The 27,904-nt window shown below is 44.1% G+C and overlaps 1 protein-coding gene across 7 annotated transcripts in view; it reads left to right on the top strand.

Annotated features, from left to right (window-relative positions):
* Nucleotides 1-27,687, top strand: part of lifra (LIF receptor subunit alpha a) — a 208,977-nt gene extending 181,290 nt beyond the window's left edge. For all 7 annotated transcript variants that reach the window (XM_078560383.1, XM_078560393.1, XM_078560374.1 and 4 more), the window contains 7 exons: nt 1,195-1,377; nt 2,188-2,289; nt 9,976-10,158; nt 11,050-11,205; nt 15,410-15,503; nt 16,052-16,127; nt 24,606-27,687. In XM_078560383.1, coding sequence (XP_078416509.1) covers nt 1,195-1,377; nt 2,188-2,289; nt 9,976-10,158; nt 11,050-11,205; nt 15,410-15,503; nt 16,052-16,127; nt 24,606-25,280 — 1,469 coding nt within the window. In that variant the 3' untranslated portion in view covers nt 25,281-27,687. The remainder of the gene's footprint in view (nt 1-1,194; nt 1,378-2,187; nt 2,290-9,975; nt 10,159-11,049; nt 11,206-15,409; nt 15,504-16,051; nt 16,128-24,605) is intronic.
* The last annotated feature ends 217 nt before the right edge of the window (nt 27,688-27,904 follow it).

The following is a 27,904-nucleotide window of genomic DNA, read 5'->3' as shown; positions in this document are numbered from 1 at the left end:
AATTAAGTTACTGGACTGGGAGGCCTGGACTAACAATCCAATGAACACGAGTTCAGATCCCACCATGCTGGTTTGAAAATTTGATTTCCGTTTTAAAACTGGAATTATAAAGTTGGTGTCAGTATAAGTGACCGTGAACCTGTTAGATTGTTGTAAAAACCTGATTGATTAATGTCATTTAAGGAAGGAAACCTGCTGTCTTTGGCTGGTCTGACCTAAATGTAACTTCAGTCCCACAGTGATGTGGTCGAATCTGTTTTCTGAAATGACCCTAAACAGTTACTCAGTTGAAGAAGAGCATACTGCCTACCACCTTCTCAGGGTAACTAAGGATGGGCAGTGAATACTGTCTTTGCCTGTGAGGCCCACGTCTCCGAGTATGAATAAAATAAAAGCAACATTGATTTATTTTGTTACTGGTGATGCTGAAGGCACTGCCAAATTCAAGCCACAGGTTTCCCGATTCAATTCCTGGTCATTATGCTGTTGGTTTGTGTCTGTTGGTCATCTTGCCGGTCTGTTAAATGGAAAGAAATTGGCCAAGATTCCTGCCCCTGATGACCGTCCATTAACCTCAGCTGGAAAGGGTTATTTTAATCAATTGTCTTGGAAATTTCCATGTTCGTTGTTCAGATTGATGTACATGGTAACAGGAGAGGGCACAGAAACCTGCGAGGGGTTGTCAGTCAAGCAATGCCCCTAACTCAGGTTCAGCCAGTGTCACAGATGAATGCTCTTTGTTGTGCTACTAAGCATTTTAATCAAAGTAACTGAAGAGCAAACCCTTGTGTACATTCCACCCCGTTTCATTCAGAGATGCTGCTAGGGTTGGATAGAGTAAAAGAAAGAGGCCAAGTTTAAAACTGGGCCTGAAACAAAAAGCTGGACATGGGGAGTTGAGGAAAAATCCATGGAATGATTTGGAATGACAAGGGAGTTCACATTTCAGGTTGTTGACCTAATAAGTTTGCGTAGCAAGTTCCTACATTAGCAGTGATTGCACTTTAAAAGTACACCTTTGGTTGTGAAAGATGCTATATAAGTCTTTCCTTTATAGTCTGCGAACACTGGCACATGCAATGAGCTCCATAGTGTAGGTGGGTGATCATAACCATACTGCCCCATGAGATCCTCTTTGTTTACATTCCCTTGCAGACGAGCAGTCTCTAAATTCTTTTTCTCTTTCCTTTCCAGATGAAAATTTGGACTACGTCAAAGTCAGTGGGGTAGGGGACGGATTCAACTTGACCTGGCAGAGGAACCAGGCCGAGAGCTGTGGATACACTGTACAGTGGTGTCCATTTCTGGGTGACTCTGTGTGTATTATAAACTGGCAGAAATATCCTTCAAATGTAACAAACGTCGCATTAAAATCAGGTGATATATTTTAATTTTAAAATATTTTGCTTCAGAATGGTCTGTAGCTCTCCCACTCACTTTCTCTTTGTCTCGTTTGCTCTGGATACATATCATCTCTCTCTCGCTGGCATGGACTCGCTCTCTGGCATGCACCCTCTCCCCCAGCCCACTGCCCCAATTTCCTTTCCTTATTAAATTCATGTTAATCGAGGTCACAAAGATTATAGATGAGAGAGACCATTCTGCCTCCATACAAACCCATGCTTTCCCCCATAGCACTTAGCCAGCACCTAACAACAGCAGAGGTTTTTTTGCCCCGTTCTCCATATTAAACACTGTTTCAAGGTCCTTCACGATATCAATCCCTTACCATTTGCCAATTTGAACTGATGACCACGTGGCTTGCAGTTGTATTTAGCTTGAAGAAATATTTGGAATGAACCCTTTCTATTCTACATAGTACCACATCTGCAAGGTTCCCTCTTATTTGCCACTTGTTAAGACTGAAGAGCCCCAGATTTTTATATCTCTTTGTCATAACCCAATCCCTCTGACATTGGGGTTTGTAGGAGCATAGGAATTAAGAACAGAAGTAGGCCATTCGACCCCTCAAGCCTGCTCCACCATTCAATAAGATCATCTTCTACCTCAATGCCATTTTCCTGCACTATCCCCATATCCTTTTATCTTTAATAACTAAAACAATCTGTCCATCTCTCTTGAGACCACCCCATACTAATTTCAGAAAGCTACATTACTGGTAGGTATAACTTTTAAAATATGTGATGAGTTTTGTACTGTTTTAATGATCTGCAATATTTTTCACAGATACTTTTCAGGCTGGAGTACGGTATAACCTCGAGGTGTACGAGTGCAGGAATAATGGAGATTACTTACTGAAGAGGCTGGTTGGCTACACACGTGAACTGGGTAAGGAGGGCAACCTCAGGAGCCTAAGCAAAATGATAGCTGAGTGTGCAGTAATACCGGGCTGGTGTCAAAGGTAGTGCCGCTGATCCCTGACGATTGAAAATAAACCTACTTCATTCGTTCCACTTAGAGATTCTATATTTTTCTATGTGGTCCTGATCTTTGTTGCCTTGTGAACAGCCTTACCCAGTTCTGCCTATTGTTGCACTCATGTCGCGTTGTGAAGTATTGTTAAATTGCCTGGTGACCTTGACTGTTCAGGTTTCATCAAAGGGACAAGATACTTCAGTCAATGTAATACGAACATACGAATTAGGAGCAGGAGTAGGCCACTCGGCCCCTCGAGCCCGCTCCGCCATTCGATAAGATCATGGCTGATCTGATTGCAACCTCCCACCTACGCCGATAACTTTTCACCCTCTTGTTTATCAAGAATCTATTTACCTCTACCTTAAAGATATTCAAAGACTCTGCTTCCACCGCCTTTTGAGGAAGGAAGTTCCAAAGGCTCATGACCCATGGAGAGAAAAAATTTCTCCTCATCTGTCTTAATTAGGCGACCTCTTATATTGAAACAGTGACGCCTAGTTCTAGATTCTTCCATAAGAGGAAACATCCTCTCCACATCCACCCTGTCAAGACCCCTCAGGATTTTAAAGGTTTCAATCGAGTCGCCCCTTACTCTTCTAAATTCCAGTGGATACAATCCTAATCTGTCCACCCTTTCCTCATAAGAAAAACTGCCCATTCCAGGTATTAGACTGGTAAATCTTCTCTGAATTGCTTCTAATGCATTTACATCCTTCCTTAAATAAGGAGACCAATACTGTGCTCAGTACTCCAGATGTGGTCTCACTGGTGTCCTAAACAACTGAAGCATAACCTCGCTACTTTTGTAACAAAAACAGAAAATGCTGGGAAAGCTCTGCAGGTCTGGCAGCATCTGTGGAAAGAGAAACAGAATTAACATTTCGAATTCATGTGATTCTTCAGAGCATTATTTTTGTAATCAATTCCCCTCGCACTTAATGATAACATTCCATTAGATTTGTAGGGGTTCCCCTTTTCCCTCAGAGACCCTCCCCACACTCAAGTTCATGACACCAGATTTACAAGTGTGTGGCTTGAACAGACTGACCAGCGAGACAAATTTCCTCATAATTCACAATTGCTTTATTGAATCACCCACAACCTCACAGCACAAAACCCAAAATTTAAAACAACCTATTCCCAATACCCGACACAAAGTCACTACGACTCAGTTAAAACTTACAAAACACAGGCAAAACTCCACGTCCTGCCCTGAAACCTTAAGAAAAAAAACCCTCAGATCAATATCACCAAGATATGGCTGAAACACGTTACAAGGTACCAGCAAAAAACACCCAAGTTTTCACCCCAAACCTTCACAAAACCCTCAGACCAATATGACTACAATTTGGCTGAAACTTACAGTGCCCAATAGGGCTGGTCTGTCCGGTGTTGACTGTAGGCCTGAGCCAAGGTGACCAAACTCGATCCTTCTTTCGACTGCAGCCCAAAACCTTCAGGCCAGCATCGCCACGATGTGGCTGAAAAGACTTACAATCCCCAACGCGGCTTGTCCTTCCGGTGAGAACTGTCGTTCTGTGAGTCAGGTTGACCCTTCCTGAGGCACACCGCACCCCCTTGACTGCAGCTCAAAACTTTCACTCTTGTCCTTTTTATGATGATCCTTATCGAAATATCATGAACACATTTCCCAAGGCCATCCTACTGGATGGTTAATGCTTAGCACCTTGTTTGATCCTCCAAATCTGTTCCAGACAAACCAACTCAGTGCTGATGTTGTTTCCACAATTGAAAACAATGAATCCCACCAAGGTGAGGTTTCGCTGGCTCCAAAGCTGTTCTTTATGTGAAAGGTTTCTCTCCTTCTGTGACAGGAGTGAATGGATGTTGTCTGGGCCATTTGGTTGTGACAATGGCCTCCTTCATTTATTAATTAGATTACATGGTGGTGGCTATCCTGTGTTCACTGCTGTGATGATGTCTTAAATTCCAGTCTTCTTAATATTATCAGTTCTGTTGTGATGTTGGAATGTCTGAGATTAACCCCTGCCCCACAATGTAGCCTGCCTCGGTGTGTCTTTTTTGAGGCTGGGCTTTCGTTCACAGTACTTGTGTCTATGGGGGTTTTGGGGTTCTTCTTCACGTTTTATACAGCCCAGTTGCAGGGGATTCCAACCCCACAGTTTTCCTAATTACTTAGCATCCACAGTATTTTGCTTTTATTTTTTTCCTAATTACTTGCTGTACCTGCATGCTAGCCTTTTGTGATTCATGCACTAGGATGCTCAGATCCCCCTGAACCTGAGCTCTGCAATCTCTCACCATTTAGATACTATGCTTTTTTATTCTCCCTGCCAAAATGGACAATTTCACATTTGCCCACATTATACTCCATTTGCCAGATCTTTGTCCTCTCTCTTAACCTATCCATATCCCCTTGTAGCCTCCTTACGTCGTCTTCACAACTTACTTTCCTACCTACCTGTGTGTTATCAGCAAATTTAGCAACTATACCTTCGGTCCCTTCATCCAAGTCATTTATATAAATTACTGATCCCTGTGGCACATGACTCGTTAGATTCTGCCAACCAGAAAAAGACCCATTTATGCCTGCACAGTTTCCTGTTAGCTAGCCAATCTTCTATCCATGCTAATATGTCACCCCTGCACCAGAAGTTTTTATTTTCTGCAATAGCCTTTGATGTGGCACCTTATAAAATGCTTTCTGGAAATCAAAGTACAGTACATCCACTGGTTCCCCTTTATCCACAGCACATGCGACTCCTTCAAAGAATTCCAATAAATTGGTTAAGCATGATTTCCCTTTCACAAAACTATGTTGACTCTGCCTGATTGCCTTGAATTTTTCTAAGTGCCCTGCTATAACATCTTTAATAATAGCTTCTGACATTTTCCCTATGACAGATGTTAAGCTAACTGGCCTGTGAGGAAACTCCTGTCTCCCTTTTTGAACAAAAGAGCCACATTTGCCATTTTCCAATTTAATGGAGCATTCCAGGATCTAGGAAATTTTGGAAAATTAAAACCAGCTGATCAACTATTTCACTAGTCACTTTTAAGACCCTAGGATGAAGTCCATCAAGATCCGAGGATTTGTCAACCTGCAACTCCAACAATTTTCTAAGTACCCCTCCCCTGGTGATTGTAATTTTCCTGAGTTCTTCTCTCTCTTCCATTTCCTGATTTACAGCTATTTCTGGGATGTTACTTGTATGGTCTATAGTGAAGGCTGATGCAATTTACCTGTTGAATTAATCTGCCATCTCCTTATTTTCCATTATTAATTCCCCAGTCTCACTGTCTAACGGGCCAATGCTCACTTAGTTAACTCTTTTTATTTAAATATTTATATAGATAAAAATATCTATTTTTATATTTCTAGCTAGCTTTCTCTTGTACCCTAATTTTTCCTTGCTTATTAATCTTTTGGTCTTTCTTTACTGCTCTTCATATCCTGTCTAGTCGTCTGACCTGCCACTAATCCTTGCACGATTATATGCTTTTTCTTTAAGTTTGATACTATCTTAAACTTTTTTAGTTAACCACGGATGGTGGATCCTCCCCTCGGAATTTTTCCTTCTCATTGGAATGTATCTGTTCTAAGTATCCTGAAATATCCCTTTAAATGTCTGCCACTGAACCTCTATTGACTATCCCTTAACTTCATTTGCCAGTTCACTTTAACTAGTTCTACTTTCATGCCCTTGTAATTGTTTCCAATTTAAGTTTAAAATACTAGTCTTGGAACCATTCTTCTCTCCCTCAAGCTGAATGTAAAGTTCAATCATGTTGTGATCGCTGCTATCTAGGGGTGCCTTCATGATGAGCTTATTAATTAATCCTGTCTCGTTGCACAATACCAGGTCCAGTATAGCCTGTTCTCTGGCTCCAAAATGTGCTGTTCTAAGAAACTATCCCTAAAGCACTCTTATGAACTCCTCATCTAGGCTACCTTTTCCCATCTGATTTATCCTGTTTCTGTAGAGTAAAATCCCCCATGATTATCGCTATAGCTTTCTGACAAGCTCCATTTCTTCCTTTATACTCTGCCCTACCATGTGGTTACTGTTAGGAGGCTTGTACACCACTCCCACAAGTGACTTCTTGCCTTTATCACTTTTCATTTCTACCCAAACCATTTCTACATCCTGGTTTCCTGCACTCGGGTCATCCCTCTCTATTGTGTTAATACCATCATTAATTAGCAGAGCCACCCCTTCACGTTTTCCTCGCTTCCTGTCCTTCCTAATGTCATGTACCCCTCAATATTCAGGTCCCAATCTGTGTCATCCTGTAGCCATGTCACTATAATGGCTGTTGGATCTTACTTACTCATTTCTATTTGCGCTCTGAGTTCATCTGTTTTGTTACGAATGCTACATGCATCTAGATATAGAGCCTTTAGTTTTGTCCTTCTATAATTTTTGTAACTTCTAGCCTTACCTGCTGATGTACTGTTAGCTTTGTATACTCTGTCCCTTTCTATCACGGCCTGGGTATAATTTCCCATATCAATATCTTTCTCTCTTGCTTTGTCTCTACTCTTTGATTTACCACACCATCCCAAATTTGACCCCTTGCCCCCACTGTTTAGTTTAAAACCCTCTCTACCTCACTAGTTATGTGGCTCACCAGAACACCAGTCCCAGCATGGTTCAAATGTAGACCATCCCAGTGGTACAGATCATACTTTCTCCAATGCTGGTGCCAGTACCTCACGAAGCGGAACCCACTTCTCCCACACCAGCCTTTGAACCATGCTTTAATTTCTCTAATCTTATTTGCCCTATGCAAATTTGCCTGTGGCTCAGGTAATAATCCAGAGATTATTATCTTTGAGGTTCTGCTTCTTAATTTGGTACTTAGCTCCTCATACTGACTGTGCGGAACCTCTTTCCTAGTTCTCCCTATGTCGTTGGTACCTACATGGACCACAATGTCTGGATTCTCACCCTCCCGCTACAAGTTCCTCTCCAGCCCTGAGCAGATGTCCTGAACCCTGACACCGGGCAGGCAACAAAGCTGTCTAGATTCTTTCTCTCTGCTGCAGAGAACAGTCAGTCCCTCTCACTATATTAGAGTCATAGAGTTATACAGCACAGAAACAGGCCCATCGTGTCCATGCCGGCCATCAAGCACCTATCTGTGCTAATCCCATTTTCCAGCACTTGGCCCATAGTCCTGTATGCTATTGCATTTCAAATGCTCACCTAAATACTTCCAGCTCATCTAAATACTTGTCCCCTCTTACCACTACGTTCTGTTTTGCTCCCCCAATTTGAATGGCTTCCTGTACCACAGTGCCATGGTTCATCCATCTAGCAGTCCAAACAAGCTGAAAGGATGTCCTGTTGGACAAAAGCAAAGGCTGAGGCTCCCAGTCTCCTGCTGTCAGGGTCCCCTTACCTACCTCACTCGCAGTCACACTCTCCTGTCCCTGACCATTGACCAAATCAGAAGATCCTACCCTATGAGGTGTGACTGCCTCCTGATATAAATATCCAGGTAACTTCCTCCCTTCATGATGTTTTGCAGCATCTGCAGCTTGGCTTCCAGCTCAATGACTCTGAGCTGAAGTTCCTCGAGCCACAAACACTTACTGCAAATGTGTTTGCCTTGGATCACTTTTTTTTGTATTATTCATTCATGGGATGCCCATCCCTTAAGAGTCAACCGCATTGCTATGGGTCTGGAGTCACATGTAGGCCAGACGAGGTAGGGCAGCAGATTTCCTTCCCTATAGGACATTAGTGAACTAGATGGGTATTTACGGCCATCGTGGTCATCATCAGACTTTTAATTTTTATTGAATTAAAATTTCACCATCTGTCATGGTGGGATTCGAACCAGGGTCCCCAGAGAATTACCCTGGAACTTCTGGAATACTAGTCCAGTGGCAATACCACTATGCCACCACCTTCCTCTTGGCATCCAGGAGTTCCCACATGCTGCAGCTATGACACATTGCCTGCCCTGCCATCCTTAATGTGTCTTTATTAACTACTTAAATTATTTTTGTCAATTAGTTATTTTCCATGTTTGTAATATATTTTATTAACTGTACTACCGGTTTTTTTTTAAACATTATGAATAGAATAGACCTTAACAACTTACCAGATACTCACCAAACCCCCATAGTAGCCAAGAACCAATTTCTGCAGGTGAACAAGTTTGAAAAGACAAAAGCAAAGGAGCACCTGCTTCCCCATCTCACTTAAATCCCTTAATCATCCAACTCCAGCACTCTGCTGAAAGTCACACTCCGTGCTAAATTGCACTGAAATGCTTGTTTATTTCTCCTTGTGAAACTAAGGAGGTAGCAGACCCCAGTTACAGAATGACTGGTTTAAGCTGCTTTCTTTAATTAGCTAACTTCAGCTGCTCTTCCAGTTCAGACCTGAAACCCTGCTTAAGGCTGGGAAATTTAAAATTTAGACAGCAAATTTCAGTTAAGTGCTAAATACAAACAAAATTTGATTTTTACGAAGAGATCAACACTCCCTTACTCACCCAAACTGCCAGCAATCAAAATAATGGATCGTGGCAAGTAAATTATTGCCAACTTGTAAACAAAATGATAAACCCTGAAGAGTGAATCTATCCCAAGTGATCAGGGGAGTGACTGGGGAAGTTTGGAAAACCACTTGTAATCACAATACTTTGAAATTGTTTCTGTTTATTTCCATCATGGCTTAATTAGCGAAGATGGTTCAATTTTATGTCAGCTTTAGCATTAACTTAAGTTTATTGAATATAAGGAACTGTTTTTGCTGGCAGAAGACTCAATAACCAGAAGACACTGATAGTCGTCAAGAAAGCCAGATGGAGATGTGAATCTCGTATTTTACACAGTGAGTTGTTATGATCAAGAATGAGCTGTCTGGTTGGATGTTGGAAGCTGATTCGGTGACAACTTTCAAAAGGAAATTGGATAAATACTTGGAAAGGAAAAACTTTCAGGGCTGTTGGGAAACAACACCGTAGTGGAATTAATTGGAAAACTCTTTCAGAGAGCTGCACAGACACAATGGGCCGAATGGCCTGTGCTCTATGGTATGCTTCCATGATAACAGGACTGGGTCTCTCCTGGAGGCAGGAAAAAAAAGAGAGGCCTGTATTTATATAGCACCTTTCATGACCTCAGGATATCTCAAGATGCTTCACAGTCAATTGAAATATTTCTTACGTGTAGTCACTGTTGTAAAGTAGAAAACGCGGTAGCCAATTTTCAGACAGCAAACCCCCACAAACAGCAATGTGATCATGAGAAGCTGATCTGTTTTAGTGGGGAGGTGAGCTGCCTTGGCTGTGAAGTGGGAGCAAACTGGGCACGTGCTTTCTTGACACCCAGGTGTGGAGGCCAGTCGGACAAAGAAGGATAAATTAATACCGGATGCAGAAACGTAATCAAAAACCCCTATAAAATGAGCTTTAAAAAAAATCATAACTCTGAAATGACGGCTCAGCTTTTGAAATGATACAGTGGAAATCCTGATGCCACCATTTTCTGATTGTTTACTGAAGAGTACACTGCAAGGTGTGTAGTTGATTAAACTGGCCACAGTTCTAATTGAGATCCTAACACAATCACTGGTCTTTGATTACTCTCCTTAGCTCCGTCAGAAGCTCCGAAACTGGATATCAAGGAAACCACTGGAGATTGGGTACAAATCGAATGGAATGATATCCCTTTGGTCAAGCAACGAGGATTCATTAAGGGGTTCAAGGTTTATTACAGTAAACTAAACAATTATTCAGCAGCCGTCAAGCCCATGGGAACACGTAGGCAGAATATAGGTAAATACGCAAAAGGTTGATCTTTTGAAATGCGTTCCCGCCGGGCCCCTGTTCAGTATCGCCTGATATGGAAGTTTCTGGTCCAGTAACTTAGATAAAATAAGAAGTGTGGAGAAGGGGAAATTTATCACTACTACGGCGTTTAGTTTCGCAGTCTTTTCTTGCTTTGTAAATGTGGTGCTCCCAGTGCAAACCTAGGCAATTCATTTCATAAATCGGCCCTATCTGCGCCTGTATTTCTTACTTGTTCGTTTGTCCTGTTGAAGTTTGTGGACCTGGAGGTTTGGAAAGGGTTGTGCTTAATGCTGCTGTCGCACCTGACATGAGCTGGGAGTTGAAGTTTTGACAGTCTGGCCTGTATGGTTCAGTGTTAACCAGTGTTTTCATTCCTCCATGTTGAGAAAGTGGAAAGGCAAAAAAGAACTAAAATATTGATGAGTGAGAAAGTTAAATGGAGATTTGATGGAGGTGTTCAAAATCATGGCATGTTTTGATAGAATGGAGAGGGGAGAAATTGTTTCTAGTGGCAGAAGGATCTGTAACCAGAGGACACAGATTTAATGTGATTGGCAAAAAACCTGGGGAGGGATGTGGGAGGGGAGATGAGAAGAAACTTTTTATGCAGCAAGTTGTTGTGATCAAGAATTCACTGCCTGAAAGGGTGGTGGAAGCAGATTCAAACATAACTTGCAAAAGGGAATTGGATAGATACTGGAAGAAGAGAAATTTGCAGGGCAATGAGAAACTACCATTGAGTGGGACTAATGGGATAGCTCTTTTAAAAATCCAGTAAAATCACAATAAGCTGAATGGCCTCCTGTACTGTATTATCTTATGTCACACTACCATCTCTGAGTGCTCTTCATTTTCTGCTTTCTCCATTTGTGATAGATATTTCACCGCCAAAGATCATAAACAGCTCCAACGCACGGACGTTTCAGATCACAGGCCTTGAGCCTGGGACGACGTATAGAGTGGAACTGAGTGCCTACACTGGAGGAGGAGATAGTCCCAACAGAGTCGTCACTGTGACTACACCAAATAGCCGTAAGTCCATCCGTGCAGAGCATTCACCAAATGCCACAGCAGCCTGTTTGTGTTATATTAAAGAATTAGAAGTTATCTCAGATGTGTTGTGATGTGGTAATCCAGAGACTTGGGGTAAGCTATGGGGACCCGGGTTCAAATCCCACTGCAGCAGATGGTGGAATTTGAATTCGATAAAATAATATGGAATTAAAATTGCAATGATGACCATGAAACGATTGTCGTTTGTCATAAAAACCCGTCTGGTTCACTACTGTCCTTTAGGGAAGGAAATCTGCCATCCTTACCTGATCTGGCCTACATGTGACTCCAGGCCCACAGCAATGTGGTTGAGCCTTAAATGCCCTCTGAAATGGCCAAGCAAGTCACTCAGTTGTATCAAACAGCTTCAAAATCAATAAAAAGGAATGAAACCGGATGGACCACCCGGCATCAGCCGAGGCACCAGAAATGACAGCGGCAAACCCAGCCCTGTCGACCCTGCAAAGTCCTCCTTACTAACATCTGGGGGCTTGTGCCAAAATTGGGAGAGCTGTCTCACAGACTAGTCAAGCAACAGCCTGACATGATCATCCTCACGGAATCATACCTTACAGATAATGACCCAGACACTACTATCACCATCCCTGGGTATGTCCTGTCCCATCGGCAGGACAGACCCAGCAGAGGTGTTGGCACAGTGGTATACAGTTGGGAGAGAGTTGCCCTGGGAGTCCTCAACATCGATTCTGGCCCCCATGAAGTCTTAGGGCATCAGGTCAAACATGGGCAAGGGAACGTCCTGCTGATTACCATGTACCGCCCTCCCTCAGCTGATGAATCAGTGCTCCTCCATGTTGAACACCACTTGGAGGAAGCACTGAGGGTGGCAAGGGCGCAGAATGTACTCTTGGTAGAAGCTTTCAATGCCCATCACCAAGAGTGGCTTGGTAGCGCCACCACAGACTGAGCTGGCCGAGTCCTAAAGGACATAGTTGCCAGACTTGGTCTGTGGCAGGTGGTGAGGGAACCAACAAAAGGAAAAACATACTTGACCTCGTCCTCACCAAGCTGCCTGCTGCAGATGCATCTATCCATGACAGTATCAGTAAGAGTGACCATTGCACAGTCATTGTGGAGATGAAGTCCTGCCTTCACATTGAGGATACCCTCCATCATGTTGTGTGGCACTACTGTCGTGCTAAATGGGATAGATTTCAAACAGGTCTAGCAACTCAAGACTAGGCATCCATGAGACACTGTGGGCCATCATCAGCAGTAGAATTGGATTCAACCATAATCTGTAACCTCATAGACCGGCATATCCCCCACTCTACCATTACCATCAAACCAGCAGATCAACCCTGGTTCAATGGGCATGACAGAGCAGTAGATTAGATCTAAGCTCTGCAGTCCTGCCACATCCAGCCATGAATGGCGGTGGACAATTAAACAACTCACTGGAGGACGAGGCTCAAAAAATATCCCCATCTTCAATGATGGAGGAGCCCAGCACATCAGTGCAAAAGCTAAGGCTGAAGCATTTGCTACAATCATCAGAGAGAATGCTGAGGGGATGATCCATCTCGACCTCCTCCGGAGGTCCCCAGCATCACAGATGCCAGTCTTCAGCCAATTCGTTTCACTCCACATGATATCAAGAAACGGCTGAAGGCACTGGATACTGCAAAGGCTATGGGGCCCTGACAATATTCCAGCAATGGTACTGAAGACTTGTGCTCCAGAACTTGCCGTGCCCCTAACCAAGCTGTTCCAGTACAACTACAACATCTGGCATCTACCTGGCAATATGGAAATTTGCCCAGGTATGTCCTGTACACAAAAAGCAGGACAAATCTTACCCGGCCAATTACTGCCCCATCAATCTACTCTTCATCAGTAAAGTAATGGAAGGGATCATCAACAGTGCTATCAAGCAGCACTTGCTTAACAATAACCTGCTCACTGATGCCCAGTTTGGGTTCCACCAGGCCCACTCAGCTCCTGAACTCATTACAGCCATGGACGAAAGAGCTGAGCTCCTGAGGTGAGATGAGAGTGACTGCCCTTGACATCAGGGCTGCATTTGACCGAGTGTGGCACCAAGGGGCCCTAGAAAAACTGAAATCAATCAGAATCAGGGGGAAAACTCTCCACTGTTTGGAGTCTTACCTAGCACAAAAGAAGATGGTTGTGGTTGTTGGAGGTCAGTCATCTCAGTTCCAGGACATCACTGCAGGAGTTCCTCAGGGTAGTGTCCTCGGCCCAACCATCTTCAGCTGCTTCATCAATGACCTTCCTTCCATCACAAGGTCAGAAGTGGAGATGTTCACTGATGATTGCACAATGTTCTACACCGTTCGCGACTCCTCAGATACTGAAACAAACCATGTCCAAATGCAGCAAGACCTGGGCAACATCCAGGCTTGGGCTGCAAAGTGGCAAATAACATTCATGCCACACAAGTGACAGGGAATGACCATCTACAACAAAAGAGCATCTAACCATCGCCCCTTGACTTTCAATGGCATTACCATCACTGAATCCCCCACAATCAACATCCTGGGAGTTACCATTGACCATAAACTGAACTGGACTAGCCATATGTATACGGTGGCTACAAGAGCAGGTCTGAGGCTATTAATCCTGTGGCAAATAACTCACCACCTGACTCCCCAGAGCCTCTCCTCCATCTACAAGGCGCAAGTGAGGATTGTGATGGAATACCTTCCACTTGCCTGGTTGAGTACAGCTCCCACAACACTCAAGAAGCTTGGACAAAGCAGCCCACTTGATTCGCACCCCATCCACAAACATTCACTTCCTCCACTGCCGATGAACAGTGGCAACAGTGTGCACCATGTACAAGATGCACTGCAGAAACTCACCAACACTCCTTAAACAGCACCTTGTGCTTAAACAGCATACCCACGACCACTACCATCTAGAAGGACCACTACCTAGAAGCTCCCCTTCAAGCCACACACCATCCTGACTTGGAAATATATCACCGTTCCTTCACTGCCGCTGAGTCAAAATCCTGGAACTCCCTCCCTAACAGCACTGTGGGTGTACCTACACTGCAAGGACTGCAATGGTTCAAAAAGGCAGCTCACCACCACCTTCTCAAGGGCAATTAGGGGTGGCAATAAATGCTGGCCCAGCCAGTGAAACCCACATGCCATAAATGAATTAAAAAAATTAGTGCTCATTTTCTGGGCCATCTGGCTTTGTATGTTTGGGACATTGGGATATGGCATATTGTTCTGAGACTCGAGTGTTTGAAGTGAAATCGTTCCAGACCAACATTCTAATTCCCTCCGGCCAATGTGTTCTGTTAACTACTAAAGTGACGAAAGAGAGATTTGCAATTGCACAGTATCTACCACATCTCTCTGCATCGTGCGTTGAAATTTTATTGCAATTTTCCCACATAACATTCATTGGCTGCTAAGTGCTTAGTTTTTATTTCTTCCTGGGGTCTGGGTGTCACTTCCAAGACCAGCATTTGTTGACTATCCCTAACTATCCTTGAACTGAGTGGCTTGCTTGGCTTCAGAGGGCAGTTAAGAGCCAACTGCATTACTGTAAGACAGGTAAGGACGACAGATTTTCTTCCCTAAAGGACATTAGTGAACCAGATGGGTTTTTAATGGCAGTCGATGATAGTCTCTGTAATGGTGAATGTGAAACTAGTTTTCAATTCCAGAATTGTTAATTGCATGAAAATTCCACCAACTGTGTGGTGGGATTTGAACCCATGTTGGCAGAGCATTAACCTGGGTCTCTGGACTACCAGCCCAGTGACATTACCACAATACCACTGTCTCCCTAACCCCATATTGCCACACAACCCCCCCGACCCCCCAAACCTCCTCAAAGGCATCATACTGGCGTTGTATAAAAATGCTTTAATTGAAGATTTGAGTGCTAGTGATTTTTATAAATATTATTTTGTTCTTTTGTATTTGTTAATCACAGAATAGTCTTTAGTCAGGGTAGGCTAGTGAAAGTTAGCATAAAGGAGGTGGGAGGTTCAGGTTAGATTATACACTATTATAACAGCCAGTCAGTCCTTCTGTATGATGTACATCATACAGAACTTCATCTCCCTCATCTCACCTATTGACCTCACATTAAGGCACAACTCCTCCCCCCCTCCAAGTCCCTGTAGTGAGTAATATATCTGTTAGCTTTCTAATGTTTGTTTTTCTCCCCCAATCAGCCACTGCAGTGATCCTTGGGATTACCCTGCCCCTAGTGGGAATTATAACACTGGGAGTCATTCTCAGTATCTTCTGTTACCGAAAGCAAGAATGGTAAGTCTCTTTTCAATGATCAGCCTTTTTAAACAAGCTGCTAATTTTAATCATTTTAATCTTCCTGCTGCCCTGTAAGAAAAAAATCTAAGACTTGTCTTTTCACCTTTTACTCTGCTCTCAATCTTTCCCAGAGCCTCCCTGAAACTCCACCCTTCCCTCAGTTTTCACTTCCCTCAGCTTACTGGCACCTCACCATTACCTGATTTCCAAAGCCTGTTCACTTTTCTATCCTTCCTGAAATTTCCGGCTGAGGTTTCTTTCACTAGACCTGTGCCTAGACCAATATCGGTGTCCTGGCTGAAGTCACACTGAGAATGGGACCTGCACCTGTTATGGTATTGGAGCAAGCTCTTAATGAAACGAACCAGCGATTTTACAACATATTTAAAGCTCTCTGCAGATACTGGGCTGGGGTTGTGTGTTAGGAACATAAACTGGGGGCATGTGATTCCCAGCACAATGCTCAGTTCCTGATCTGGCTGGGAGCAGCAGGCACCGGAGAGTTTACACTGAATGACTGACTGTTTCCTTCTTCCCTTTTTCAGGATCAAAGAGACGTTTTACCCTGATATTCCTGATCCAAATAACAGCAAAGTTCTTCAGGATGGAAACTTCCTTCAGGTATATTCCAACTAAACACTGGGTGAAAGGAACATATTGTGTGCATGTGTGTATACGTAGGAATGTATGTTTATATCTGTAAACATGTGCAACTGTCTAGAGGTGTGTATGCACGCGTGTATAATTTTATACATGTGGGTACATGCCACATGCTTATAAAATCTTTATGTAACATTAAACTTCAGTAACTTTGTACACATGATAGAAGCAAGCCTTAAACTGCAGGTCAGAGGCTTGGAATTCTGCAGAGAGTAACTCACCTGACTCCCCAAAGCATGTCCACCATCAGAGGGTTGTGGGTTCATGTCCCACTCCCGGAAACCAAGAACTGTGATTGTACTCGAAAGAGTTGCAATCTGTGACTGTTGATAAAAAAAAACAGCAGGAGTGTGATGGAATACTCTCCAGTTACCTGAATGAGTGCAGCTCCTATAACACTCTGAAAGCTCAACACCATCCAGGACAGAGCAGCCTGCTTGATCAGCACCCTACATAATGCTAATATCACTGTACTAGTATCCCAGAGATCCTGGATAAAGCTCTGGGGACCTGGGTTCGAATCTCTCCATGGCAGATGGTGGAATTTGAAATCAATAAAAATCGAGAATTAGAAGTCTAATGATGACCATGAAACAAACCATTTTCGATTGTCATAAAAACCCATCTGGTTCACTAATGTCCCTTAGGGAAGGAAATCTCAGACTCATAGGCGTCTACAGCACAGAAGGAGGCCATTCGGTCCATGCCAGTCAACAAAGATCTGACTAATATAATTCCATTTTCCAGCGCTTGGCCCATAGCCCTGGAGGTTGTAGCAACGCAAGTGAATATCTAAATACTTCTTAAATGTTACAGGAGTTTCTTACTCAACCACCCTTTCAGGCAGTGAGTTCCAGACTCCCACCACCCTCTGGGTGAAAAAATTTCTCCTCGACTCCTCTCTTAGCCTTCTGCCTCTTACCTTAAATCTATGCCCCCTGGTTATTGACCCCTCTGTTAATGGAAAATGTCTATGCCCCTCATAATTTTATACATCTCTATCAGGTCCCCTCTCAACCTTTGTTGCTCCAAGGAAAACAACCCCAGCCTACCCAATCTTTCCTCATAGCTCAGACCCTCCAGCCCAGGCAGCATCCTGGTAAATCTCCTCTGCACCCTCTCCAGTACAATCACATCCTTCCTCTAATGTGGTGACCAGTACTGCACGCAGTACTCCAGCTGTGGCCTAACCAGCGTTTTATACAGTTCCGGCATAACCTCCCTGCTCTTGTATTCTATGCCTCGGCTAATGAAGACAAACATCCCATATGCCTTCTTAACCACCTTATCTACCTGCCCTGCTACCTTCACGGATCTATGGATATGTACACCAAGGTATTCATAGTATAATCCCTTGCCTTGTTAGCCCTCCCCAAGTGCATTACCTCACACTTTTCCGGGTTGAATTTCATTTGCCACTGCCCTGCCCACCTGACCAGTCCATTGATATCCTCCTGCAGTTTACGGCTATCCTCCTCACCCTACCAATTTTTGTGCCATCCGTGAACCTCTTGAATATAACCCCTACATTTAAGTCGAAATTATTTATGTACGCCACAAACAGCAAGGGCCCCAGCAGCGAGCCCTGCGGAACCCCACTGGGAACAGACTTCTAGTCACAGAAACATCCCTCTGCCATCACCCTCTGCTTCCTGCCTCTCGGCCAATTTTGGATCGAACGTGCTGCTTTGCCTTGGATCCTATGGGCTCTTACTTTCTTGATCAGTCTGTAATGAGGGCCCTTATCAAAAGCCTTGCTAAAGTCCATGTAGACCACATCAAATGCATTACCCTCATCAACACTCCTGGTTACCACCTCAAAAAATTCGATCAAATTTGTCAAACACGACCTTCCCTTAACAAATCCATGCTGACTATCCCTGATTAATCCGTGTTTCTCCAAGTGCAGATGTATTCTGTCCCTCAGAATTCTTTCTAGTAACTTCCCCACCACCGAGGTTAGACTGACTGGCCTGTAATTTCCTGGTCTATCTTTTCCTCCCTTTTTTAATAATGGGACAACGTTAGCAGTCCTCCAACCGTCTGGCACCTCACCTATGGGCAGAGAGGATTTGAAAATTCCTTCCAGGGCCCCTTAAATCTCTTCGCTTGCCTCCCTCAACAGCTTGGGATACTTCTCATCCGGGCCTGCAGATTTATCCACTTTTAAGGCCACTAAATCTGCTAGCACCACCTCCTCTCTCTCTTAATTCCTTCTAATATTTCATAGTCCTGCATCCTGATGACTATATCTGCGTCATCCTTTTCCATTGTGAAGACCGACGCAAAGTATTCATTGAGGACTATACCTACGACTTCCGGGTCCACGCACAGATTAGCTCCGTGGTCCCTAATTGGCCCTACTCTTTCCTTAGTTATTCTCTTGCTCTTTATATATTTAAAAACCCCTTTGGGTTTTCCTTTAATCTACCCACCAATGCTTTCTAATGCACTCTTAGCTTTCCTAATTTCCTTTTTAAGTTTCCCCCCTGCACTTTTTATACTCCTCTAAGGACTCTGCCGTAATGAGCCCTCGGTATCTGCCATAAGCTTCTCTTTTCTTAATCCTAACCTTCATGTCCCTTCACATCCAGGGCTCTCTGGAGTTGGTCCCCACTTTGTCTTTACGGGAACATATTTGCCCTGTACTCTCGCTATTTCCTCCTTGAATACCTCCCACTGCTCAGTCACAGTTTCATCTGCAAGTAGCTACTCCCAGTCCACTTGGGCCAACTTGCATCTCATCTTAGTAAAATTAGCCTTTCCCCAGTTTAGAACTTTTATTCCTGGCCCAACCTTATCCTTTTCCATAACTATCCTAAATCAACTGAGTTATGGTCACTATCTCCAAAATGCTCCCTTACTGAAAAGCCTTCCACCTGCGTGGGCTCATTTCCGAATATTAGGTCCAGAACTGCCCCCTTCCTTGTTGAGCTTTCTACGTACTGGGTAAAAAACCCATCTGGTTCACTGATGTCCTTTAGGGAAGGAAATCTGCTGTCCTCGCCTGGTCTGGCCAACATGTGACTCCAGATGCACAGCGTGTGGTTGACTCTTAAATGCCCTCTGAACAAGGGCAATTAGGGATGGGCAATATGTGCAGGCTTAGCCAGCAATGAGCAATGCCCACATCCCATTAACGAATAAAAAATTCACTCCCTCCACCAGTGATGCACAGTGACAGCAGTGTGTACCATCTACAAGATACACTGCCGCAACTCACCAAGGCTCCTCAGACAGCATCTTTTAAACCTGTAACTCTACCATCTAAAAAGACAAGGGCAGCAGATGCTTGGGAACCCCACCACCTGCAAGTTCCCCTCCAAGTCTCACATCATCCTGGCTTGGAACTATATCACCGTTCTTCAATGTCGCTGGGTCAAAATCTTGGAACTGCCGACTACCTTTCAGAAACTGTAGACATATTCTCCAAGATCCCTCTGTTTCTCCACACTACTCAGTACCTCCCCATTTACTCAGTATTCCCTTGCTTTGTTGCACCTCCCAAAATCATTCCCTCACACTTTCTGGATTGGGTTCAATTTTCTACTTTACTGCCCAATTGATCAGGCCATCTATGTGCAGCCTGAAACTTTCCTCACTGTCAATCAGTTAGTCGAACATAACGTTCCCTTAAGAAATCCCTGTTGACCTTCTTTGATTAATCAATGTCTTTCTAAATGAAGGTTTATACTGTCCCTCAGAATTGACTCCAATAATTTGCCAAAGTTGAACTAACTTGCATATAAATACCCGTATTTTCCCTTCCTTTTTTAAGCAATGGTATAGTGTTAGGCAGCACCTTCCAAACCCACAACCTCTGCATCTAGAAGGACAAGAGCAGCAGATACATGGGAACACCACCACCTGGAAGTTCCCCTCCAAGCCATACACCATCCTGACTGGGAAATATATCAACGTTCTTTCACTTTCACTGGGTCAAAATCCTTGAACTCCCTCCCTAACAGCACTGTGGGTGTACCTACGCCACATGGACTGCAGCGGTTCAAGAAGGCAGCTCACCACCACCTTCTCAAGGGCAATTAGGGGTGGGCAATAAATGCTGGCCTAGCCAGCGACGCCCACATCCCATGAGGGAATTTTTAAAAAATTGTTGGCACTGCACCACTCCTGTAGCCAGGAAGGGTTGAAAAATGATGGTCAGAGCTTTCTGCAAGTTCCTCCCTTGCTTCTGTTAACAACATAGGGCATAGTTAACCCAGGTCAGGTGATTTATCTACTTTTAAAGATGCCAAACCCTTTAATACTTCCTCTCTTTTGCAATGTTTATCCCATCCAACACTTTGCGCTCATTTTCCTCAACTACGATGTTATCATCGGCCCCCTCTTTTGCGAAGATGCTGCAAAATATACAGTAAGAACCTTTCCCACATCCTCTGCCTCCACTCGTTGGTTGCTCTTCTGGTCCTAATAGTCCCTATTTTTTCTTCAGTTTTCTTATTGCTTGTACGCACTTATAAAACACCTTTGGCAAGTAAAATCAAGGAAAATCCAGTATTTTTTCATGCCTTTAGTTTTCTAATTTCCCTTTTAATTTCACCCCTATGTCCTTGGAGTGTGACAGACACTCTTTTTTGCCCCATCTTTCCTTTTATGCAGTTGTCATCAAGGGGGCTTGTGATTTGGTTGCCCTACTCTTTCTCTCTGTTTACCTGGAACCTTTTGACTGTCCTTCTTGAACGCTGACACTGATTTACCTTTGAATGGTTGTTTCCAGTCCACTTTTGCTAAATCGCTTCTTAGCCTGGTAAAATTGACCTTCCCTCAATTTAGAACCTTTACTGCTATTTTATCTTTGTCCTTTTCTAGAACTATACCAAATCTAACTGAATTATGATTCAGTTGATCACTCATAGGATGTGGACATTGCTGGCTAGACCAGCATTTATTGCCCATTCTTAACTGCCCATGAGAAGGTGGTGGTGAGCTGCCTTCTTGAGCCGCTGCAGTCCCTGTGGTGTAGGTACACCCACAGTGCTGTTAGGGAGGGAGTTCCAGGATTTTGACCCAGCAAACGGTGACCCCCAAGGAACGGTGATATATTTCCAAGTCAGGATGGTGAGTGGCTTGGAGGGGAACTTCCAGGTGGTGGTGTTCCCATCTATCTGCTGCCCTGATCAATTATGATCATTACCACAAAAATGCTGTCCCACTGATGCACCTTCCACCTGTACAGCTCCATTCCCCAGAATTGCCCCTCTGCCCACTCCCTCTTGTTGGGTTTGCCACATACTGTCTAAAAAAGACTGCTCTTGAAAGCAGTTCTGGAGTTCCTAGCCCTCTGTATCTTCTACACAAGAAGGCCTCTCTCCACCACCACCTGGAGGGCACTTGAAGATGGGCAATGAATGCAGGCCTAGTCACTGATGCTCAAATTCTAAGGACGAATAAAAAAAACCCATAATTCATTAAGTTTTAGCACAATACAATTCAAATTTCTAGGTTTCAACATTAGTATTAGCAAAAAGGTAATACCGGAGAAATTAATGGGGCTGAGAGTTGATAAATCCCGTGGACCTGATGATAGACATTCCAGAGTGTTGAAAGAAGTGGCTGTAGAGATGGTGGATGCGTTGGTGGTCACCTTCCAAAACTCCTTTGCTTCTGGAATGGGTGTCCTAGTTAATGAGAAACTAAAAGCTAGCTTGCAAGTGTGACAAGCAATTAGGAAAGCAAATGGCACATTTTGCAAGAGGATTTGTACAGGAATATACATGCCTTACTGCAATTGTGTCGAGCCTTGGTGAGACTGCACCTGGAGTATTGTGTACAGTTTTGGTTCCCTTACCTAAAGAAAAATATACTTGCCATAGAGGGAATGCAATGAAGGTTCACCAGACTGATCACTGGGGTGGTGGGATTGTCCTATGAGGAGAAATTGAGGAGTCTAGGCCTAACTCTCTCAAATTTAGAAGAATGAGAGGTGATTTCATTGAAGCGTACAAAATTCTTACAGGGCTCGACAGGGTGAATGCAGGAAGGAAGTTTCCCCTGGCTTTTGGTGGGGGGGGCGGGGGGTGGGGCGCAGTAAACACCCAGGGGACACGGTATCAGAATAAGGGGCAGGCCATTTAAGACTGAGATGAGGAGAAAGTTCTTCATTCGGAGGGTGGTGAATCTTTGGAATTTTTCACCCCAGAGGGTTGTGGTGGCTCAAACATTATGTTCAAGACAGGGATAGATAGATTTTTAGATATTAAAGGCATCAAAGGATATGGGGATAGTGTGGGAAAATGGTGTTGAGGGAGAAAATCAGCCATGATGGTGGATTGGGCTTGAGGGGCTGAATGGCCTACTCAAGCTCCTAATTCCTATGTTCCTGTACCTTCATCCTTACAGATGCACTGTTCAAACTGATTTTCCAACAATCATCCTTTTCTTCTACTGTCGACATTATAAATCAATTTCAGCATCATTAACAGCATTAACTTGAAAAGAACTTTATGAATGATGCTTTCATAAGCCATTTACAGTTTGCTTCTATCATCTGGGCATCCAAAGTCATTAAAGCTTAAAGTTGCACAAGGAACAACTTGTGAATTTGTATGTGAAAGTATGTATACATGTACTTGTGTCTGTAGGCATGCTTGTTTATGTGTGTCTGTCCAAGTGTGTTTTTGAATGGCTGTGTATAAGGAAAGGGCTAGATCAGCACGGGTAGGATACCTTCTCTCAATTTTACACTATCTGGGGACTCATCCCCAGCCATTTTGGTTCAGGAGGCTGAATGCCCCTTGCCTAAGATTTAATGTGGGGCTGAACCAGATGGGTAAAAAAAAGGAACATAGAAACTAGGAGCATGAGTAGGCCATTCGGCCCTTCGAGCCTGCTCCACCATTCATTATGATCATCCAACTCAATAGCCTGCTCCCGCTTTCTCTCCATACCCTTTGATCCCTTTCACCCCAAGCGCTATATCTAACTCCTTCTTGAAAACATACAATGTTTTGGTCTCAACTACTTTCTGTGGTAGTGAATTCCACAGGCTCACTCTCTGGGTGAAGAAATTTCTCCTCATCTCAGTCCTACTCCATATCCTCAGACTATGACCCCTGGTTCTGGACTCCCCCACCATCGGGAACATCCTTCCTGCATCTACCCTGTCTAGTCCTGTTAGAATTTTATAGGTTTCTATGAGATCCCCCTCTCATTCTTCTGAACTCCAGCGAATATAATCCTAATCGACTCAATCTCTCCTCATATGTCAGTCCCGCCATCCCAGGAATCAGTCAGGTAAAACTTTGCTGCACTCCCTCTATAGCAAGTACATGCTTCCTCAGATAAGGAAACCAAAACTGCACACAATATTCCAGGTGTGGTCTCACCAAGGCCCTGTACAATTGCAGCAAGACATTCCTGTTCCTTTACTCGAATCCTCTGGCTATGAAGGCCAACATACCATTTGCCTTCTTTACTGCCTGCTGCACCTACTTACCTTCAGCGACTGGTGTACAAGGGCACCCAGGTCTCGTTGCACATTTCCCTCTCTCAATTTATAGCCATTCAGATAATAATCTGCCATCCTGTTTTTGCTACCAAAATGGATAACCTCACATTTATCCACATTATACTGCATCTGCCATGCATTTGCCCACTCACTCAGCTTGTCCAAATCACACTGAAGCATCTCTGCATCCTCCTCACAGCTCACCTTCCCACCCAGCTTTGTGTCATCTGCAAATTTGGAGATATTACGTTTAATTCCCTCATCTAAATCATTAATATATATTGTGAATAACTGGGGTCCCAGCACTGAACCCTGCGGTACCCCACTAATCACTGCCTGCCATTTGTAAAAAGACCCGTTTATTCCTACTCTTTGTTTCCAGTCTGCCAACCAGTTTTCTATCCATCTCAATACACTACCCCCAATCCCATGTGCTTTAATTTTAGACACCAGTCTCTTATGTGGGACTTTGTCGAAAGTCTTCTGAAAGTCCGAATAAACCACATCCACTGGCTCCCCCTCATCAACTCTACTAGGTACTCACCCCAGACTGGCTTATTGATCAGAACTTTGCTTTGGGACTGTGATTCTTCCCACCTGCCTTCAAATTGAATCTCAGATGGGTAGGGTGCTGGCTGGGCAAACATGGACTGGAAGCTCACCACTGCTGGGCGCTGGTGTGTTACTTGTCTTTTGTCCTTATTCCTGTGCACAGTTGGGTTAGGCTTTCTGAGTTTTGGCTGTGCCAACCTGTGGCAAGCTGCCTGGACTCAGGGAAGTAGTTTATACCCTGCGGGAAGAGAACATGGATGTTCCATATTGAGCTATAGGGAAACTCCGACTATGCAAGTTTCTGTGCAACTAGATTTTCAGACTGATACACGGGGTGGGGTGAGTTTCAGCACCTTTGATACCTGTGACCAGATACAAATATCTAAAACTAGAAAATTCAATTTTCTTCATCTTTTTAGGGGGTCAACTCATGCAAAACTCTGGAGCCAAAGGATTGTACTCCCAACGAGGTCCAGGTTGTTGAAGAGAAGCAGATTGCAGTGGAGACTGAGAAGGAGGTTGAGGAGACCAAGAAGGGTGAAGTTGTTCCTGAGGATACCTCTGATACCGAGAACCAGAATCAAGGTGTCTTATCCTACAGTCCGTGCCGCATGTCTGCTGAGTTCTCGGGGAAGACTAACCCAGCATTTGAGGCAGTGGCTTTGCCATCTGTCTATGCCAGTGAAGTAACGTATACTAGTATACGGGATCCTGGGTATCAGCAACAAGAGGCATCAGGGGACGGTTCAATGGAGGGCACAACAGAAGTGATTGTCAAATCAGGCTATCAACCTCAGATCCACAGGGCCACCAATTCTGCACCAGACAAGGAGCAGACTGAGGTACAGCAGTTAATGCTACACGCCAATGGCTATCAGCCCCAAGCTCACCGCCAATCCTGGAGCCTAGATTCTGGAGATTTTCCACCACCCGAGACTGAATCCGTTGGCAGCCCAACCTCTATCAATTCTCAAGCGTTCCTGATTCCGGAGAAGATATTGGGAGAGGACCACAGCTTCAGACCCAGTGTCAAAATGTGGTCCCTCCCCTTCTTCCAGAATTCCAGAATGTCCTCAGATTCCAACAACAGCTGAGGAGAGACATGGTGGGGGGGGGGAAATGGTAGGTTTGGATATAGAGAGACCTGGATCAAGATCTTTCCCATTAATATGTGTCTCATTTTTCTCAAAATCTCCTGCCACGTAGAACACTAACGCCACAGCAACTCTGAGTGGGGCAGCCTGCTTGATTCGGACTTTCAGGAGGGGAAAGGAGCTTATTTTGTCTTTAATATATTAACCTCTTCTCAAAGTTCAGGGGCTCAAAGCAGATGGAAGAAAGCTTCTAATTAGGACAGTGTTTGTAGCTCTAGTAAACCAGACTGAGCCACAGCCCTGAGGAGAATGGAATCTGATCTCTGCTGCCTCCCACTCTATATGCTGTTGCCAGAGCAGTCTTGAGGAGATGAATGGCCTACTCCATGGCTCTCTGTTGGACTGTTATCTCGGGTTGCAGTTACACTATTTAGCAGCTGAAAAGAATGGAGGGGCAGCTGACAACTATGATAACACTATTATTATAAAATGTGACATTGAGTACTTTAAGGGATCTTGGGTCGATTTGATGCAGGTATGTAAAATGGTTCTGTCTGTGGAATCAGCTACTTGATGCTCAGTAACTGTTGGCTGGGGCCATAAAGGATTTTTGTCTGAGGGTTCAGAGATAATCCTGTTTCACCACCTGTGGGAGATTCATGAGATTGTGCGGAGTCTGTCGGGAGTGAGGCTGATAGGGAAAGTTGTTCCATTTCAGACTTGTGTGCCTGTGACATTAGTCTTGACTTTGACAGGAGAAGCCTCTGCCTCATTACAGCTCTGGCCACCTTGCAGATCTTTAACAACAGGTCTGCCTTAATTATCCTGTTGTTTGGTTCAGAATTGATTTAGTGTGTTGACCAACGAGAAGCAGTGATAAGAATTGGGCTGAGCTCCCTGTAGCTCATTACCTCACAGCTCACCAGCCCAAGACTCAGGTAGCTGAAGCTCTCACCCACCCCCACCACTTCCCCAGACAGCCGAGACCCCGAAGTAGAGTCTTATTGCACTTAGTGTTAACTCTGTTTATATCTCCATGGATACCACCAGATCTGCTGAGTTTTTCCATCACATTTGTACTTTAGATTTCCAGCATCTGCAGTATTTTGCTTTTGTCTCACCCCTCCTCCCTGGGCAGCTGAACCCTTCCCCAGGTAGCTGAACCCCACACCCCTACTTCTCAGGCAGCCCAGCCAACTCACATATATGGCTTAAATAAAACCTTCAGCAGGGGAGATAACATACACAGGGGCACAGTCTCTGTGCAGAGGGGAGGGACAGAGCCATTTCTATATACATGTTCTGTTTTGCAGTGGTTTGCATCACTCCCTGCTTTAACTGAGTGGGCAAGAACTTGAACACACTATGAACGTTTTGCTGAATGAGCCAGTATATCAGAAGATGTAATTACCTTAATTCTATCTGTGTTGTGCTTTATCGAAACCAAATTCTTCAAGTACAGTGAATTGCTTTGAAGTGTTGTGATAATGCGGTATAACTTAGCATGAGCTCGTTGTTAGGATTGTCTGTGTGCCTCTGTTAGATATTCTTTAGGTAAGACGAACAAATACAAACAAGCCAGTGGGTGAATTGTGCGGCCTATGCTTACAGTCCGAGAGCAGGCTGCTGTACGGAACTGCTCATTCAGCTCCCCTGCCTCAAAGGAATAAGCCTCAACCTTCATCTTTTTTTGTGGGGGCTGAGGGAAGCTTTTAAAGAGCTAATGGAGAGGGAAGAGGAGAAAGCAAACTGGAAGATCGTGGGACAGCAGCTAATGTAAACATTCGTGTCAACATATTGACTTGGAAGTAGTGAGATTCCAGTAGCAGTGTGTGGGGAATCGCTGGGAATGCCACACCAAGGAGTCATTCAGCATTCTATAGCGCTCTGTGTAAAACAGCGGTGGTTACAGAGAAAGGGGGTTGTTACCCCTGTGATCTATACATAGGGCCTTTGCTATGCTCATTCACTCAGATTTGAACTTTGCTGCAAGAAGTACATTTGATTGTCAGCTTGTTTAATCAACCTGGTACAAAGCAATCGCTGGGATCCATCTATATTCTAAATCTCAAATGAAGAACTGTCTGCAATGTTTTTACCCTTTTCTTCAGCTGGACAGGGAGGGAAAAAAGAGGAAAATGCAGCTTCTGCACCTCCAGCCAGAGTCAAGAGCTTGGCATACCTGTGGCCCCTCCTGTTACACCTGCACTGGATGTGAAGAGAGCTATTAGGCCACTGCTTCACTGTTAAGAATTAGGAATCGATTACAGTTTCCATTGCAAGCTGTGAGGATGGCAGCGAGGCAAAGGCATTGTTTCCTCAACTGTCTGCTGTTTAATATCAGGCAGCTGGAGTACTGATACAATAAAGTCTATTTTGTAGAAACTGGTACCGAATATTAAAAGAACACATACCACATTACTGACCTCTACATGCCAATACTTCACGAGTGCACACACATATATGCGCACACATGCCTACATCCAGTTGTGTGTACACACCTCCACACATAATATACACATTCCTCTGAGTGGAGAGAGAAGGACTGAGCCATTTCAATGTACATATTCTGATTTGTAGCTCTAAAATGTGTGAAGTGTATTGTCCTCAAATTGTTGAAGTCT

The sequence above is a fragment of the Cetorhinus maximus genome, chromosome 2 (assembly GCF_964194155.1).
Source record: "Cetorhinus maximus chromosome 2, sCetMax3.hap1.1, whole genome shotgun sequence".
Lineage (NCBI taxonomy): Eukaryota > Metazoa > Chordata > Chondrichthyes > Lamniformes > Cetorhinidae > Cetorhinus > Cetorhinus maximus.
Note: the sequence above shows the minus strand (reverse complement) of the source record. Positions and strands in the feature narration are given on the sequence as shown.